Below are 19,895 nucleotides of genomic sequence, written 5' to 3'. Positions count from 1 at the left end.
CCCTAACGCTTTTGTTGTTACATAGACAATAAGGCTTTCTTCACTTATTGAAGTATTCCATTGAAAACTTGTCTAGAGGGAGAGCTAGGCAGCACCATTGTAGTTTGACTTGAGATTTTACACTTACCAACACATTTTTTTCTTTCAAAATTGGAAAAAATTTAGGGCTAAATAACCTTGTAAAGTTACAATAAAATAGGATAGCTCATTTGGAAGTGACCTACAAGCATTAACTAACTACTTGGCCACTTCAGGGGTAACCAAAAGTTAAATGAATGAGGGCACTTGATGACTGACAGTATTGGGACATCAAGCACCTCTCTAGGAAGCCTGTTCCGGTGTTTGACCACTCTCACAGTAAGGAAATGGTTCCTGATGCCCAGCCTGAGCCTCTTCTGATGTAGCTCTGTGCCACTTATGTTCTGCCAACAATTGCCTGAAACAGAGCCTGGCATCTCCCTCTGCTTCCCCTGCTCTGGGAGTTGCAGAGAACAGCGAAGTCACCTCTCAGCCCTCTCATCTCCTCACTGGACAGCCCAGGTGTCCTCAGCCTCTCCTTGTGGGATGTCTTGCAGCTTTACTACCAGTTGCATTGCTTTCCTCTGGGTGCTTTCAAGGACCTTACTATTCTTTTTATATTGTGGAGGCCAAAAGTACCCATAGTGCTCGAGGTGAGGCTGCACCAATGCTAGCTATAGTAGGGGAAACATTTCTTGACAGGTTAATATACACTGTTCTTTTCAACTACAGAAATCAAATAGGATTTATCTCTTATGGTAACTCTTAATAACTGCTAAAACATGTAATATTTGGTAGGGTTGTAGCTGATGCATTTTGAAATGTATCTTTCTGTTTTGAGATTGTTGCTCAGAATAACACAATGATAATAGCTGTTAAGCACTCATATTAACAAAGTTTCTGCCATGCGGTTAAGTTCATTATACGGTAGTAAGAATGACAACTGGAGTCTGTAAATGCAGGTTTTGATACGTACTAATGAGCTCATGAAGCCTGCAGTTTCTCAGCTATTTCAAGATGGCATTGCTAACACTTCATTTTCAAAATGCATCTGCAGTTATCTGCATCTGAATAGGTAGCAGGAGAAAATACTTAAAGAGAATTCACAAGGTTTAGCAATTGCAAAGATTTTATATTCAGAGCTTTGTTTTCTAGCATGGAGATGTCTCAGTGTAGTTCAGTAATGTATAATTAGAGAAACATGATGAAATGTGCTGTTGACAGGGAAGTATTTTTGGCATCTCAAATGCTGACCTTGTTTGACATCGTTAGACTTCTGAAGCCCTGATGCAGATTGCAAAGTGGCCTATCTAGGTTTATTAGTTAAAACTAACACGTTCCATTTTTGTACTGTACTTTTAAAATGCTTTTGCACAGTAATACCAGTATTTCTTAACTCGGTGTTTTTGGCCACATCTTAACTTAATGTTCACTGACATAGTAGAGAACACTAGTGCTTGTTCATGCTAATTTTGATGATCAAAACATGGTATCGAAACAGTTTATCAACTAACAAACTTAATTTGCCTCTCAAACTATGTTTTGCTGCCTTTAGAAAAGAAAATGCACATTGGTTAAAAATCCTTGCATTCCTGGAAAAGTGTCTATTAGTGGATAGAAAAGCAAGTAAATGTTTGCAGTTTTATCCCAAGTGGAAAATACTTCAAATTACTTCCTTTTCTATGGAAGTTTTTCTGTAGACATTTATTATTCATGATGTCCTGATACTGTGTTGTTTTTTTTCTGTAAACACTCAGTAAACAGTGTTATTCACATGGGACTTTGAAATACAGTGAACAGAAGTGGTTGTGTCTGAAGTACTCCACCTCTCCTATATACTGCTTACGTTTTACAAAATGAGCACTAACTACTTTCATCACGTATCCCTTTTCTTAATGCAAGAAATACATTCCATTGCAGAAATGGAGAATGTTTGCTGTTCTGTGTCACGGGGGAAAAAAAAGTCTTAAAATATGTGCTGCTCTTTCCATCTTTAGTAGTCAAATAGTAGTGTACTTCGTGAACACTACAGAATGACTGCAGAACAGTTGGATTAACAGTGCGGAGGTGCCTGTCAGCATTCTTCCTTTCTATCAGTATATCTCTGACAAAGTGATGTTAACAAATAGGCAGCAGAGGGATAGCTTTCCAAATGAACAGTGTTTTGCACTGTATTGGTGGGCTGTTTGCAAGCCTACAGTTAAATATTTACTGATGTTTTAAGTTTTGGTGGCTGAAAAGGGTGCTGGAGCATGATGTTCTCATCAACACCTTAGGAGCGTGTCTATTTCTCACTGACAAAAGATGCTGAACTATTTAGGTGTTGTTGCAGTTCTATGCCAAAGCTTGCTTAAAAGCCAGAAATACGTTCAGATACTGTTGCTTTTCTTCCAGATCAAACAATGGCTTTAGTGCCATTTAATGGTGAGGTCTCTATATTCCTTTCTTTATTTTAGGGTGGTAATATTTGACTTAAGTTTGGGGTGGGTTATTATTTATACTGAAATACAGCATCCAAATAAATCTTAACCTGAGAATACTATCTGTAGACCTTCAGATTTAGTAAAAAAGGTATCAAATGTACAAAGTGGTGTTTCTTTTGCCTGAAAGATACAGCAGAAGTAAATGTGTGAATGGAGTTAATCAATTATTCTTTGCAATTGCATTTTGTCTCTTGCTGAAAAAGATGTGTGCCACTGCCTGAGAAAAGCTTTGACTATTCAAGACTGTGGAATATTGTTGATGTTAGATTGAATGGAGTTATTCTTTCGTAATGGTATTCAAGAAAAGACGGTGTATATCTCTGTCAGGAATAGGTGTGCAAAACAAAAGTATCTGGTGCTGTCATGTTTAGCTTTGAAAATAGGAAGATTCCTTTCTGCTCAGTAACTGTTCAGAAAACAAACTTCCCCATTCTTTTTTCTTCCTCTTCTAAATAAGTAGGTATTTAATCCTTCAGTCAAACCTACATTTAAAGGAGTGGTAATTCTTAACTTCCTGATGTTTAAATCAAGATGCTATGGATTTCCTACCCCTTTCCTTTGCAATTAACTTTTGATCATTATGACATGAGAGCTGAAACAAGGTAATTTAACATCTTGCAAAGTTGCCTTTGAATTCCAAGTAAGCAAGATCACTTAGTTTTAAAAATGCAGGCAGAATAGTAATGAATACAAAAATGCTTGGAGATTGCCATAGGTGCAAGGTAGAAAGTTGCTTTAGTCATCTGCCTAGCACAGTTACCCATGTCACTGTTTTGATACCTGTAGAAAGGTGACCAACTGTTATGGCCTCAGAGAAGAGCTGCTCACAACATCAGATGTATATCCAATACAAATGATGTAGCAGAGCTTTGAAGTAAACCTTGGTGGCAGTGGAACAAAGTATCATGGAAACGTTTCCATTTGCCATTTTCTTTCTTGTAGGATATCTTGAACAATCTTGATTCCTGTGATCTTGAAGATGATGATCTCATGCTTGATGTGGACCTGCCTGAAGACTCGCCTCACGATAAAGGTTAGTAGAGTAGCCAAACTTTTTTACTATGAAATTGCATTTATTGGATTTTACTGTTCTGACTTCTGCTTCAGTAAGATTATGCTTGCTTCAAATGGTTTTTTTTGGTTGGCTTCTTTTCTTGAAGTGCAGGATTTAATACAACATGTACTTCAAACATAACTTTCTGCCTTTTATAAAACGGTAAAACAAAAAGTTAGCCAACCAAACTTTGTTGCAGTCTTTCTTTAAGCTGTTAGTATAGAATAAACTTCAAATCTCCAAGTCAGTCCCACACGTCAGCTGTATTTGAAAATGCTGCTGCAGCATTCTTAGTGGGTTTGTTTTAGCTTTGGAGAATGATAGTGTAATTTTTCTTGAGATAATTATTATACAAAATGACATCTCCTACTATATTCTATATGACTCTGTTTAATAGGAATGTTAGGTTTTAAATTGCAATATATTGAAGAATCTTTCATGTGCTTCTCTTGTCAGTGAGTGCTGATAACCTTTTAATGGAGAGGATAGGTGCCACTAAAATAGTACAAGTTTAAATCAGAACACACTGGTTCAGGAAAATTATTGCTCGTTTGTTTTTTGTTCCATATCCTATCCAGAAAGTTTCAGGCATTTACTTTTGGTTGTTCCTGACCTGCTTTTAAGAATCATCACTGACTGTTGACTGTACATCTTACCTTCACTTCCCATTTCACTGGAGGCTGATATGTCTTAAAATGAAGCACTGGATGTGGACCAAAGTAGTGTCCAACCCTGTACAAATGACACTGAAAGTTTTGGGTGTTTTGTAGACTTCTTAGCTGCTATTGAAGTATCTTTGTGTATTGTTTTAACTTTTTAAAGACCTGAAGATATTGTCTGTATGAAAGAGCAGAATATGTTAGTTGATTCTATTTTTTTCCTTCCCTATGGCCTTATCTTCTCCAAGTGTTTTTTTTTTTAGACCTGAAATACTGTAAAGGCTGACCTCTGATTTCTACTGCAGGTCACTTCTAATGTGTGCTTGTTACCAAGCTTATTGATACTCACTGATGATTGTTTCTGCTTTGGTGCAGTTTGGTTTTTCTGACCAGGTGCTTGAGTTTTATTTTTAATTTTCTGTAATGAATAATAAACCAAGCATAAAGGATTGCTTGCAGTCCTAGTGGTTATGCATGAAGTATTCTTTCACTAATGATAGTTGCTGTCTTGTTGCAAAAACCTCAGAAGCAATTATAAGGGATAGTTCAAGTTTTTAAGTTTCCTTGTTTATGGAACATGCAGCGCATCTGCAGCAGTAATTCAGTTTAAAATTAATTTAAAAACTGTTCAAAATGCAAGCATTTTTAAAGGTGAATGACTGTCACGATCATAAATAATTGGCTGCTCAATGTAGAGAGAGGTGATATACTGTTTTTATTTCACTGTCTTTTTAATTGCACCAATATAATAAATCAATACTCACACTGCTACTCAAGTGTCAGTAGTGTTTGTGTAGCTGGAATATATCTTGCAACTACAGCAATCTGGCAAGTTAGTGTTTCAGGTGAAGAAATTACTGTTTGGGATCAATATGAGTTAATTCTAATTTTTTTGCTTTTTTTTGAAGTGAAATTAACATGGGATAAATTGGATATCTCTGCTATTAATTGCTTCTCTGCTAAAAATTCAGTGATTTCTAAGTAGCCTGAAAAGAATTCAAGTCATCTCATCTTTTCAGTAAATATGACTTACTGAAAAAGTGAACTTTGTTAATATTCCTATGTTTTTATTCAGTGTCTCAATTTGTTTTCCAAAGATGGAAAATCATAAGGCTTTAATAATTTACTGGGAGGTTATTTTGCTTTTACCCATTTGGACTTTCGTGCAGTGCAAGCTGTAGAAGGATGGCTGTGAAGGGAAACAAATCTGTTACTTTAAGTGTACAAGTTAGTTTCTTACCTAATTTTTGGTTACTGAATTATTTGATCAAAAAAGCATTGGAATTGTAGATGTATTTTTGTTCGGCGGCACTTCTTGCCAACCTTATTTCCATATTTGTGTGCAGCTTTAGTGACGTCAGCCTATTAGACTTCCCAGGTCAACAGAAACTCTCCTTGTTTCATTTTGGAGTCCAGGATGCTGCTTGGACACTATTTATAGCAGCCATTCTAGTTCAACAAGTATGCAGTGTGTGAGGATGGCAGCCTTAAATCACAGGGTAGAACTGGGCTCCCTTCCCACCAAGACGCAGGCTGGGAGCGCAGCAGGAAGGAAGGCCTGTTTATGAGCGTCTCAGCAGCTATGGCTGAGTAGGCAGCCGAGCAAAACAATGTCCTCCTGTGTACGTTGATTCTTCTAGCAAAGGACTGACGATGTGAGGAAAAGCTCACTGGGTAAGTGAGAGTGCAACGGCAGGAGAGCTGTTGAGAACTCTTTGCTGTGCCTGACGGCACGGGCAGCATTTGTTTTGGCTTTCTTTCTCGTGGCTTACGAGCTTTTGCCAAGTACAGCATTTGTTCACTTCAGAAGTTTGTCGAATTTGATTTGCTTTGCCGAAGTTAGAGTTTGAAAGAGATTATTTGGTTTGCTTGTTTTAAATCGTGCTTATTGCTTTGATAACTAAAGATTAAAATTCTCTCAAGTTGAAACAGAGGAATGACTAGAACAGGATACATAAGTATATTAAGTGTTCTGTTCTCTAACAAAGTGCTGACCTTTTTTTCTAAAATAACCATATTGGTGTTTGTCTGTTGTTCTAACTTTTTAAAAGCCTGAAGATACTGTCTGTAAGAGAAGAATGTGTTCCTTCAGATTATTTTAACTTTTTTTCCATCCCTGTAGCCCCACTTCCTTCAAATGATTTTCTCAGATCTGAAATATTATAAATGCTGACCTCTAATTCTGCCACAGGTTACTCTTAAAGTTTTATATGTCAGTAAAAACCTGAGCTCATTACAGATAAATGCTTTACTGTTCTAGAATCTTTTGATTGGTTTGGGAGGAAAAAAAATAATTGCATCTGCTGTCAGCCAGGTAGTAAATACTTTCTTCATGTGATCTGGGGACTAAACTCTATTTGTTCTTCTAATTTCTGCTCTCTGTAGAGGAATGTGAAAATATGAGCCGTTATGAGAGACAAGACAGAAATGCTAGGCAACATCAGGAAGGATTCTGGAAAAGAACTCCACAACAGCGATGGAATGCACAAGATCACTATCATCTTAGTCATGCTGATCACTATATTCGTGATAAAAATGATTTGAACAGGTAAAGGATTTGTCTTCTCCCTTTATGAGAAATCTCTTTTGCCAGTGAAGAGTATCAGGTGATATTGGGGAAGGCATTTTCAGAATATTCTGTGAGTAACATGCTTAAATGGGAGCACCACTGAGATTTGTGATGATTTCTTTTTGAACCTCAGGTAATTATAAGAAGAATGTTTTGACTTGAGCTGGAACTCACTTTGAAGTGTGATTTTTTTTTTTTTAACTTGTCTATTCTATAAATGCTTGCTTAAATTGCCGTGTCTTTTCCAGGGGAAAATATTAGTGTCTTGTTAATTTAATGTTTTAAGTTTGGGCAGTTTTTTTGTTATTTTTTGTATAAATGTAGTCCTATAGTTCTAATATGCTTGCTTGGATGAATGAGCTTATAGAAATGGCGATGTGCAAACTGTTTTTTTTGGTACTGTAGTTGTTAGTCTGTGGGAGATTTATGCAAGTGGGAAGGGAAGTCAGAAAACATAAGTGTTTTCTGATTCTTTTTTTCCCCTCTGTATATCACAGCATATAAATATAGCTCATGTTACATAAGTTTGTTACTAAATGATCTCTAGCTCAAGTTTGTCAGCCCTCTGCGTGTATGTGTACATCTATATATAAGTACATGTATAAATAGGTATATATGTTTTTTTATCAGGGGATCGAACTACCTAGAGTCTTCTGTTGGTCACTTTGAAAGCTATGGCACACCAAATTTTTACCAGGCTCCTAGGCAGCTGGTGAGCTTACCGGAGAATACTGTGATGCTTGACGAGATGACACTTCGACACATGGTCCAAGACTGCACATCTGTGAAAACTCAGTTATTGAAACTGAAAAGATTACTGCACCAGGTGAGCTGTTAAATTGAAACAAAGGCCAAGACATGTATTAGAGAGTAGGCCCAGGTGAGCCAGTCATCTGGTTTTATTAGACTGCCATTTTCTGCTTACATTGATTCTTTTTTTTTACAGTGTATAAGAAAGCATGCTCTTTTCATTGCTATTTAAAATAGTACTTTTCTGCCATTTCAGCACTTTACTGAATACAAAAATATTACATGTTGGTATTCTGCTTCTCTGTGGAAATTATGGGAAATTTATCAGTAGATATGAAGGTAGTCTTTTAGTAAATAAGGTCCTAAAAATCTAGGAAGAAAAAAATAAAAAATCGATCCCATTAATTTGCTGAATACAAACTTGTTCAATGGCAATAGCTCTTTCTTTTAATAATAATAAAAAAAGCTTTGTATTCTTCACTCTTTTAATCATGGCTCTGTTGCAGCAGGAAGCTTTGCAAGTCCTGTTAAGTCAGCTCTATTGGAAGTACTGAAACTTTACCTTACCCATGTACTCTCATAAATTTTTAAAGAGCTTTTTCATTTCACCTCAGTGCTTGACAAATTGTGGGGATGTTTGGATCCATGTACACGTTAGCATGGAAGAGTGTGGAATATTTTTTTTTTCAGTTTTTTTCTTAATAGCATAATATATTGAAAAAAAAATTATGCCTTAAAAGTAAAACAACAAAACCAAAAGCAATGCAGTCCTGAGGCTGATGGAAGGCTATGACTCTGCCTTTGAGAAATGTGAGCATTTGCTTCCCATGGTAACCAGGAATGTTAGAAATGTTTTTCCAGTGACAAAATCAGAAATACAATTGTACAGAATATAACAGTGCTAGGGAAGATGTGTTCTTTAAGCCTCATGTCTGAGCAGCAGGCAGCATAAACTGCTTTCCAGCAACCTCAAGCATGTGATGAGTATACGAGATAACAGAAGACTTTCTAGCCAGAGCTCTTAATGCCATTAACACAGTGAACAACTAGACAGATGATCTGTGTGCTTGTAGTTCAGTGTGCAAGTTAGTGCCAAATAGTGTGCGGCCTCACGGAATACTTTTATTTAAAATCTTGCTCTAATTTACAGTAGTCAGACTTTTCTGAAAAGTTACAGAAGCCATCTTGTTTAAAAAAAAAAACAAACTTAAAAATTATTCATTTCTGAATTGTCCTTCTTTTGCCGAAAGCTAGATTTCTACCACTCTTACCACTAAAGTTAGTTTTGTAATAACAGTGCTAAAAAACATTTTTTCCCCCCTTGATTTTAAATAAATATAATTTTGCTTTTGATGTAATTGTTTTGCAGTCTGAGCACTGAACTAGGGCTAGAATTCAGTTTCAGTCATATGACAGACTGCTTTTTATAATGTGTGAAAAAGGAAGATAAGTTGGAGCTCCTTTCAAGCACAGCTTTAGTAAAGGAAGCACAAGTTCGTGGATTTATGTCAACTATACTTTGAAATGTACAAATGTTACACTTCTGGATTTATGATTTTAGGAATGTTTCTAGTTTGGGTTGGAATAGAGCTGTATTTGGATCTCCAGTGTGAGAAGTTGTGTTTTCTGAAGTTTTCTCAAGTTGTTACACAAGTGATAAACTGTGGCGTGCTATACCACAGAGCATAGTGTATAAGGAATGTATACCTAGCAGACTCCATGTGCTGTACTTTATTCACTGCTGTAACTGTAGCTCGTATAGCCATAGGTAGAGTACCTTTAAATAACAGAGCTGCAACAGCACAGAACAGTGTAGCCTTGTCTGAACTCTTAGTGACCAGGGTAGCAATGCCATGTGAACTGCATGCTGTCTGCTTGCTTCGCACATACTGCGATCATTCTCTCTTAAGACAAACACTGGAATAGGGAATTGGGGGGGTGAGGAGTGTCTTATGGGACAATGTACCTTCTTGCACTAAATGCAGTTCACTTATTTCCAGGAAAGTTTTTTCTTGGACAAGAATTGTATGACTCCAGATGCACTGCAACCTTTGATAGGCAAGGGCTGACAACCCTGTGTAGTAACTCCTCTCAAAAACGGCAGCAATGATTCCTCCCCACCTTGTCTCATGTCAAATAAGCACTTATATTCTAAGGAGGACTAAAGCATGAAGCGTGTAGGCTCATAAAGGTGTTTCTTTTTAACATAGCTTTCATCAATGGAGAAGGATTTCTGTTTTTCTAACACAGATATTGCAACATACAGTTTGGACAGTCGTATCCAATATGAGCAAGAATGAGAGGAAAAAGTAAATCTAGTGAAAAATTTTCAAGTGTGCCAGAGATTATTTTTGCTGAGGGATTAAACCTGTAATTCACTTAAATTCCTTTAAAGTGTGTGATTTTTGTGATGTTCTCTTCTTTGATTGTGGTGAGATCTGTAAGAAATGTATACCCTTGGTTCAGGAGTCCTGAAGATGAGATGGTTACTGATGTAATTGATAAGATAAATACAAAGGTTTGTCTTTGTTGTGCATAAATTAACTGTGGTGGTTGTTTTATTTTTTTCTTAACCATGAGATTGTTTGTCTCACTGATTTAACCAGGCTGGATTTGACAATTGTATATCAAAGACTTTCTGGATGCACCTTTAATTTTAATTTTTTTATTGGAAGACTGAGATAATCAAGATCTTCCACTTCTTCCCAGCAGAAACTGAATTAAAACCAAGAAAATGAATGCAGGGAGCTGAGGTTTGAGAAAGTAGGGGCAGGTGAATTCCAGAGCATTAAGTAACTTGTAGTATTTAATTATACTGCAGTGTGATTAAGTGCAGTAATCGATAAGCTGACTAATACTAGAGGGTTAGACTGACAGTAGTTCTAATGAAACACTGTGATCACTGTCTCAGTGATTTGAGGGAATAAAGTGACATTTGGAGAGGAGCCACCAAAAGAGAATGAAAAGTGAGAAATGAAATAAATTAGAATAAATTAGAAACCTGGGAGAATCGGTGGCCAATGAGAGAGGAAATAGGGCAGAATGTGTGAAATAAATAAAAGTAGTAGTTTACTACGCAGATAATGTGAGAAGAAAATTTTGACCATGAAAACAGAAGTTTTACTGAGGAAGATGAAGTTTGTGCCCCTAGGTTGACAAGATCCGAACAAACTTCAGAATGATGTGGCTAAAGCTTATAAATCAGCTTAATCAAGAGAGGGATGTGCCTCGCTCGGTGATTAGAAGTCTGTCTAGAAGTATGTGCTGGTGCAGTTTTGAGTATTACAGGATATTTTGCTTAGGCTGGATATGGAGTTTGTTGATGTGGCATGCTCTGTAACTCTGCACAGCTGCTGATGGGAAATCACAAGCCCAGTTCTGCAAATAATCCTTCGTTATCTTCAAATTTGGCAGGCAAAACACTAGATAAAGGAAAGTGAATTGCTTGCTTGGACTCCTGGAAAACTTCAGGAGCAGTATATTTCCCTAACCACAATTTTTGATTGTGGGTGCACCTGCCGTTGTCTCCTGCATGCTTGGAGTTGTCTCTCTGTGGACAAAACAGAGCTTAGTGCAGGTGCTTGCTGGTACCAGAAAGGAGGTGGCAGGTGGATTGGTCGGCCAGTTGGCTGTTCCTGTGTGCTGTCTGAGCTAAATGCTACCTTTCTCACTGACCCACTTTGTTAAATAACTGGTGGTAAATGGTGGAATTTGAAGTAAGGATTTAGGGTACTGATGATCTGTGTGGTAGGAATGTACTTAGGAGGAAGGAGAACCACTGTGCTATGAAGGTTTGTTTGGTCAGGTAGATTTTGATTGTTTTTGTTCTTTAGTCCTCATTTTTACCTAAAACTCTGAGAAATGAGGAGAGATAAAGAAATAGGCAACGCAGCAAATAAAAGTGGCATATCTTAGCTTTAAACTGCTGTTCACTAGCTGCTGGGCTGTTGTTACAACAGTGTTTGGTGAAGGACAGCTGAATATGACGTCAGTGTTAATATTTCAATGGAACTAAAATCAAGTGCAAAGTAAAATGTCAAGTGGTAAGCAGGCAAATAGCACCCTCTACCTAATGAGCATAGTTTCGTTTGCTTATTTACAAAAATGCAGAACTAGGAAGTGAAGCTACTTAAAAGATCATTCTGTAGCACAGAAGGCTTGGAGTTTTCTGAAGTCTTTTTGAGAATCAAAGGCTAGGCCTCGATTGAAGCCTTAACAGCTTGATTGATTATTTTTCAGCTTCCTGAACTGCAGTTGTTACAGTGCTTGAAAAATTCTCGACGTGAAATTATGCTCACAGTGCAGTGACGGAGCAGTGGCACAGCTGCACAGAGAGGTGGTGGAGTCTCCTTCTCAGGAGGCATTCAAGACCCACCTGGATGCCTACCTGTGCAACCTGGGCTAGGGAGCTGCTTTGGCAGGGGGTTGGACTCTATGATCTCTAGAGGTCCCTTCCAACCCCTACAGTTCTGTGATTCTGTGATACATTATTCTTGGCAGTATATTCTTTTAAAATCTAGCATGTTAAAAATACAGCTTACGTTGTAAGGAACCACAAGATAATTGCTGAACGTTGATTTGCTTCTAATAGAGTTTACTTCTTTATAGAAGCATCTAATGTATGTCAGTGTAATGTAAGTTACTGTGTTACTCAAGCTTTGAGCTCGTTTTTCTGTGAAACAATATAGGAGTCGTCTTCTGAAAGGATATGCTTCTCTCTTCTGTTCTCCTAGGAGCTCTACACATGAACTTTCATGCACATTTAGCTAAAAATAGACCTGTGAGTAAGGTAGTGCAGAGAAATACTACAGCATTGTTACAGATGTACGAATATTGTAACATCTGTTGACACTTGTTTTAAAAAAATAGCAATTTTTTTATTTTAATCATCTTTGTTTTGTGTTTCCAGCTTCAGGCTTGCTTTAACTCTATAAGGTGCTTTTAAACACTTCTTGAAGCTTCTGGTTTCCCCCAGTTTATTACACAGGGACCACCCGAAACTGGGCAGATGCTGCATTGTATGCTGTTGACTGAAATCGAGTGGAAAAACTTCTAGTAAATGTGATTGAACTGAAAATCACTGTAGATTCAAATAGGTTACTAATAGAGCATCTAGAAAAAGGTGTTATCTGTCATTGCATTATTGCTTGGTTGCTTCTTGTGAGCCAACTTAAGTATTACATGCAAATATATAGGTGTGAATTTCAGGTTACAGCGATGAATCTCTAGCTAAAGAGTGTCCCTACATGACAAAATACATGTCAACATCTTAGTTTCATGCCTACTCTGAAAGAAATGTTTAAATATAACAGTAACAAGAAAGTTAGAACATATTACTTGTTTTTCTTTAATTGGTTTTGCAGTCTTAAATTTGGGAAATAGTTCATTCCCAGTTTGAGTGAGTACTTGCAGAACGCTTTGTCTGGTTTACTGCATTGTATTGGTATAATATGATTACCATTGTGGAGTTTTGAATGCTACTTTATACATTTATTTTGCTTTGTGTTTTTCCCTCCCTGTAATTAATCCTTCACAGTTAGAGCTGTGACACCAATACATCTTTTGTGTGCAGTAGTTTTAGTTACTTAAAGTTAACAAATTTCATTAGTATTTTTTATTGTTCCTCCCTTACTTTAGTGTTTTAGAGAAGTTTGGCATTAAGTAAGGTTCTTTAAGATTTTACTGTGCAAAATGATTCAAAATATTTCGGAGTGCTGTCGAACTATATATTGCAAATTGCTGCTTCATCAGCCTGTCACCTGCTGGTGGTCTGCCCAGGGACCCACAGCTGCTTGTGGATTGAATTAAACTGCATGATGGACAGCTGAAATGTATGCCATGGTAAGGAGTCAAGCCCTGAATGGAAGTGCTGAGTAGTCTTTTCAGACCAAAAAGGCTGAGAAAGCATTTTTATTAAATACATGCACCTATGTGTGTGTGAATATGTATAGCCGATGCATACTTACCTTTGAGTATGCAGGCTTTGAGACATGATTATCTGCATGTTTAATATTCTCTGTGTGCTCTTAGTGTAGGGGCTTCAGGATATAACAAGTAAAATTATCCTTTGACATCATTGTTGGTTTTCCCCATTCTCCTTACTGCGGTGAGTTTCAGAATTAGAAGAGGAATGAGTGCTTTCTCATACTTCTAATTTTTATAATTGTTATTTAGTTCTTATGTCTGTGAAATCATTTTGTATTTGCCTGCACAGGACTAAATGCTACTTTTTTAATGAGGAACATTAAGCTGAAGTATTTTGGCTGTATATTGTGATATTACTCAGACATTTGAATGGATACTAAAGGAAATGAAGCTTTTATAATTGTGTAGTATCACTGTTCCATCCTAATGTAAAACACTTAAACACAATGGCCAATTTTTGCACAAAATTGATGTTTTGATATACCCATAGCTACTTTGTGAGGAGAGGCTGTTCATGGCTCTTAATTTGGACAGTGACATGTGCTGCTCCTTTTGTATCAAAGAAAGAAAAACAGAAGAATTCATAGGGAGGGAGTTCAGATGCTGCATCTGGCTCTTCAGGAAGATGATGTATCTATATCTTTGAAAGGATGTTTGGGAGGGGTTGCTTAAGCAAATTATTTGACAGTTTGTTCTTGTTCTCTGATAGAATGACGAGGATGTGTCTCTCCAGGACATCTCACTATCAGTTCCATCAAGTCCAGAACCACAAGAACCTGAATCAACTTATTTTAAGGTAGATGACTCTGATTTACTCTTCAGAAAAAGCAATACAAACTTGTTTGTATTTGTCTAATGAAGTAGTGCTTCTTGTATCTATTAAAACCTAGCAGATATGCGTATATGAATAGAGCATCTCAGTTTTCTTTAAGTGGAATGGTTTATTTGACCTTCTAAAATCCTTACTAATGGCAGTACAGTGAAGTACTTTAAATAACTTTTGCTTTTTTTATAGTAGCAGCAGTCCTGGTAATTAGGAACTGTAGAGTAACATCTTAAAACAGTTACTAAACAGTGAGAAAATTCCTAAGTTTGAGAAGACAGTGTTTCCATTGAAGTGTAATAATACTCTAATTATCTAAGTACTTAGATTTTCTGTTGGCTTATATTCTTTAGATCTAATACTACTAATACAAATACCACTAGAGATAATATTTGAGGGCTAGGGTTTTTTTTCTGTGTGATGCTAGCTTCTTGTACAGCAGATGAGTCAAAACTGCAGCTGGTTTACTTATACAGTTTTTTTTAAAGAGACTTCAAGTTTCTTTGTTCATAAGGTGTACTCTTTATCACGTTTCACCATGCGAGTAAGACGTAGAAAGATGGTGCTAATGTTATTGCAAGTGCTCTGTGAACCTCTGTTGTAGTCTATCTTATGGAGCTGTTGATTTAGACTGTGCAGCCCTTTGGGAAAAACTCATATTGCCCCATGTTCTATTGTAGACAGAAGATTTACTGAATGAGATCAGGCAGCTTAAAGATGAACTGAAGAAAAAGGATGAAACAATCAACCAATTAGAACATCAACTTGTAAGTATAATTTCAAACATTTAACAAAATCTCAAGCAGGCACTGCAGAGTGCAAATCTATTAGATACTTCTTATGGAGGCTTTAAGGGGAACAAACTTTTAATTTTCATCCTTTTGGGGGGATCTTTCATTCAGGAGGTCCTCTGTGACTTGTAATTTTTTTAATAATGAGCAAATAAATACAAGCTGTGTCTCTGAAACTAGGGGACAGTTACATATCAGATTCAGATCAGTACACATCCTCAAGCACAAGTGTTAAATACCTTGAATACCTTTTATTCTTGTTCTAAGCTAGTTCTGCATCTTGCCTTGTGTATCTCTGCATTTGCTTCTGTCATACTAGCCTACTGCGTAGTAGTCACAGGTTTTCAAGCCACTTTCTAAAGTAGTAACTTTAGAAACTAGTAGTAACTTTAGTAGATAAACTGCTTTTTAAATTCACTTCAATCTGATTGTCTCAATCTAGTCTCAATCAAAAACACAGCAGTAGTATGGAGGGAGTCCATGCATTTTCCATGACAAATGGTACTGTACGCTTATAATTACATCTTCTGGTGTTTGTAGGTATTTGAAAGTACCTTCTCAATTTGTAGTGAAATGGATTCACACCATCAAATGTGCAAATCTGACATGGGATATGAGTCATTTTGTAACAAATTTCAGAATAGTCACCGTGTAACTTCCTTTGTTAAATAGTAGAAACCACTACAATGTTGTTTCAATTTCATCTCTTTGCATGTACTTATTAAAGATTAGGAATGTGTTACCTAGCCGTTCATTTTCTTGATTAACTGAAGATATTTGCAGCTACTGTGTTTTTAGGTGTACATGAATATATATGACAAATCTTTCAAGTATTCTCCTGGGAAAGAGAAGCAGTGCAGAGGAGTTAATTGTTAGATAAGCAAATTAACACCAGGGCTAGAACTTCATCTTATCAGTGCCTCATAAACAGGTAACCAAATACTGCCAGAAGTTATTAGGTGCCGGGTCTGAATGGTGCATTGCAACTATCTTAATTAGTTATTTTCTAATAAATTCTTTATTCTCTTTCTTGGGGGGGTGTTTAAGGCCAGTAGATGTAACTGCCAGAAAGACAGCCAAAAACCTACAGTGACAAAGAGCGTGTATGCTGATAAATTTACACAAACTTCCTGGAGGAGGAGTTCTGTGAGTAAAACTTGTCATGACTTGTTTGTTTCTTTCTCAATTTTACAATTAGTGCATATGCACAGATTTGCCATACTTAAGAGATTATGTATCTTGTTCATTAGTGTGTTATTCATACGTTCTTGCTGTTGTGCCTAGCTTAAACGTTCTCTTGCATCTAATCATATTTAAAAACATATTACAATAATTTATTTTAATATATGTAATTAAACTTAGGAGTTATCTCCTTAAGCATCTTTTGAACATTTATATCATTTTCAACCCAGGCTGTATATCTAACCATACATTAAGACATTTTATTTTGTTTTTGAAGTTGGTTATCCAATCTTTCTTTTTTCCTTGTTGAAATTTAAGTGTTCCTGTGTGTACATCTGAGGAAGAATAACAACACCTTAAGGTCCTAGATGAAAATGAGTTACTTTATTTCTTCACAGTCATTTATTTGTAGAAATTATTGAATTAAAGTTGTTGGGTGAACATCAGTTTGACAGATAATGTCTTTGTTCCCATGTGTTGTTGCATGGATCATATTTGCTCCCATGTACGACATTATTGCATTCTTAATAGAACTTTAAGAGAGTACTTAAGACGGAGTGGTAGTGGGGGGAGACAACTTTTTTAATTATATAACATGGAAACAATGAACAAGGCTTTTGTCAGTTGTCATCGTCTTTGGATTATAATCTTTCAGGTACTGCTTTAGCTAGAGAATCCTGAAAACTGTCTTTATAGTCCAACATGGGTTAGACTCTTTGGTTTCCTTTTATCCTGCCCCAAGATTTTTGATGTCAAATTGCAGTATAGATCAATCAGCCCTGCCACCTCTCTGAAACTATTTTTTAAGTATCTAGTGAAACCAACTCTTTTGGTTTCCTTTTATCCTGCCCCAAGATTTTTGATGTCAAATTGCAGTATAGATCAATCAGCCCTGCCACCTCTCTGAAACTATTTTTTAAGTATCTAGTGCTAGGATAGAAATGCCACCATATGGCACGCTCACCACTTCCTTGTGATTTTTTTTTTCCATTGAGACCATGCCATCCAACCTTCTGTTGCGACTTAGAACCCAAAATAAAAAGAACATAACCTTAAGTGGCTCTCTTTTTTTTCCTGTGACAGCCCTATTCTTCACTAAGCACGTGTATTGTCCTTGATGTTTATCCCATTCATTTGTGTGCTCCTATACCTTTGGAGCCTTTGAGCTCTTGTGTGCTTTTATTCCCAGGATTAGTTTCATATATGTGACATGCATGTGATGTTTTCCCATACTGGCACTGTTGCTGGGTTAGTGGCAATTGCTGTTCCCCTGGTCTATTTTTTTTTTCCATCACATTTTCTGTATAAATTTAGTTTGAGCAATCCGTGGTATTAATTGTTCAGATAAAGGTATCAGGATACGGAGGATGAAAGAGGCAAGTTAGCATTTCAGCTAAAAGTGTTAATTTGGCCTGATTATCTATTCAGTCAGATTGAACTCTTTTAAGTTCAGTACTTTTGTTCTGAAAGATGCTTCATTGCCGTACAGAAATTGTCAGGTTAAGGGAGAATATCTTTATAAATTAAAAAGCAAAAACAAAACCAACATTACCCTATGGTCATGGCTGAGTGTGTATGTATATATGCATACATGTATACACATAGACCTATTCAATTTAAGCTGCTTTTCAGGAACTGTTACTGGTAAATCATAGCTCAGAAGTTTGGGGATGATGGTTTCTTTTTCTTCTGGCTAAATAGCATAAATGTAGAAAGTCTTGGCATGAAGACGTTGTTGATCTGGAACTCAATGGCAGTATCACTTGCAGTAGAAAGAAGAAATAAGACTGCATTTTCTTGAAGGATAAATACAGTAAAAGCAAATAGCAGTAGACAGGTGAAAAAAATGTTTTCTCATTAGAAAAAAGTCATTCTTTTTTTTTGCTTTAACGTTCCTGTTTGTTTTAAAATAATGGTCTTGAACTGAAGGTGCAGGCTGTGAAAAACCAGGTTCGTTGCATCTAAACATGATTTAAATCACAAATGTACTTAATGTTTATGGAAGCTATGAAAGTGTTGTACAGGCTGCAGTTTGAAAAATGAAATTATAATTGAGATTTTTTGCGACAGATGTTGAACTCTTTTGAGGCACATAAGCTTTTTGAATCTTTAAGCGTGTTCATAATTAGCAAAGTTCATTAAGATCCAGCTATTTTGTTTCGTTCTTAGCTCTGAACTGCCAGTTACTTTAGGTGATGTCAAATATCAAAAGTAACTTCAGTTAGGTTGGCATAACTTTAACACTTCACCAATTCTAGCAAAACTGATACTGTAAGTGAATTCATGAAGCATAAGTTCTTGTACATACCATAATTTGCTGTTTCAGAAAGTACTTCCAGATATGAACTTGGTTAATGTAGTGTTTCATGAAGAATGAGCACCAGAATGAACTAGGCAATATTGAGAAGGGAAATCAGCTACTAAAAGATCTCAGGGATTTAATAGCATGTATATAGTAAATAGTATGTATTGTGGTAATTTATTGCAATTTTGGTCTGTTCAGTATAGCTAGTACTCTTGCTAAAGTTATGGTTTTCCTAATAAATAGACTTATATCATTAATTGTTTTCTTTCACAAATCTTATTGATTTGTTTCTTTCTCTAGTACCAGATGCATTTCTGGAAAATGGCCCATCCTGACGTAGTAATAAATTTATCTGCAACCACAGTCTTTTGAAAGTAGCTTTAGGGTTTGTTTTTCCTGTTTAAAGATAAACATGTACATAAGTGGTGTAAGCTGTGTACATTAGGTTCATTCTTCAAACTCAATTTGAAAGCTGAGCGTATTAAGATCTGATAGTTGGCTACCTGTTGCCCAGCCACCCTGTTACATATTGTTTTGCTTGTAGTGTCCTGTTCAAAACTACATTCTGTAGTTTTATTGTCTGTGTAGTCAGTGATAACTTGGGGGGAACTGTTATTTTTGGTTAGCTGTCCTCAAGAGTAAGGTCTTGTACAGTTATTGACTGGCAGGGCTAGATCATGACATTTCTGGAAGGACTTTATATGGTTCTCTTTTAATTAATTCACTTCCAGTCATTATATGCATACTGTTTAGCTGTAATGAAAAACAGAAGTAAATAAAGCCTTGAGCATACTGAATAACAATTTACACGAAGAATTTAATGTTGGTCAAGAAAGCTTGCAACGTGAACATCCATTGCCACAACTGTCTTGCAGGGTTTGCAGCACTGTTTCTGTAGTACTAAACGCTTTGTCAAAATTGAGTTTACATGTTAAATCTTCAGTTTATATTGACAAATTACTGGCTTCTTGGACTGACAAGGTTGTTTGCAGATGCTGGAAAGTCAAATATGAGCAAATTAATGATAAAGCCCTGAATTCAGATACAGATTCTGTAAAGGGTTCTTGCCCCTGAGATCCAATTCCTTAGCATAATGGATTTATTTGTAGTTTGAATGTTCTCCCATATCCTGGAGCAGTAACTATTGTACAGTAAGAGCTGATTTCTTCCTTTGTTTTAGAGAATTAAGTGACAATAAGTTCAAGTTTTGCTTCCTAAAGGTTTATGTAGGTTCATTTGTGTTTATTTTAAAATGACAGTAGTGTGTGTGGGAACGTGTGTATTCTTGTTCTTTGCTACATCTCTTCTCTGGCACTTTGCCTTCCATCAGGGTTTT

The 19,895-nt window shown here is 36.4% G+C and overlaps 1 protein-coding gene across 2 annotated transcripts in view; it reads left to right on the top strand.

Moving 5' to 3' along the window:
* Window positions 1–19,895, top strand: part of CCSER2 (coiled-coil serine rich protein 2) — a 62,098-nt gene that overhangs the window by 23,697 nt on the left and 18,506 nt on the right. For both annotated transcript variants that reach the window (XM_065746776.1, XM_065746777.1), the window contains exons 4-9: window positions 3,444–3,534; window positions 6,600–6,762; window positions 7,414–7,609; window positions 14,168–14,254; window positions 14,962–15,048; window positions 16,120–16,218. In XM_065746776.1, coding sequence (XP_065602848.1) covers window positions 3,444–3,534; window positions 6,600–6,762; window positions 7,414–7,609; window positions 14,168–14,254; window positions 14,962–15,048; window positions 16,120–16,218 — 723 coding nt within the window. The remainder of the gene's footprint in view (window positions 1–3,443; window positions 3,535–6,599; window positions 6,763–7,413; window positions 7,610–14,167; window positions 14,255–14,961; window positions 15,049–16,119; window positions 16,219–19,895) is intronic.

Source organism: Cyrtonyx montezumae, unplaced genomic scaffold (assembly GCF_038088225.1).
Source record: "Cyrtonyx montezumae isolate F1298 unplaced genomic scaffold, pur_monq_1.0 scaffold_4, whole genome shotgun sequence".
NCBI lineage: Eukaryota > Metazoa > Chordata > Aves > Galliformes > Odontophoridae > Cyrtonyx > Cyrtonyx montezumae.
Note: the sequence above shows the minus strand (reverse complement) of the source record. Positions and strands in the feature narration are given on the sequence as shown.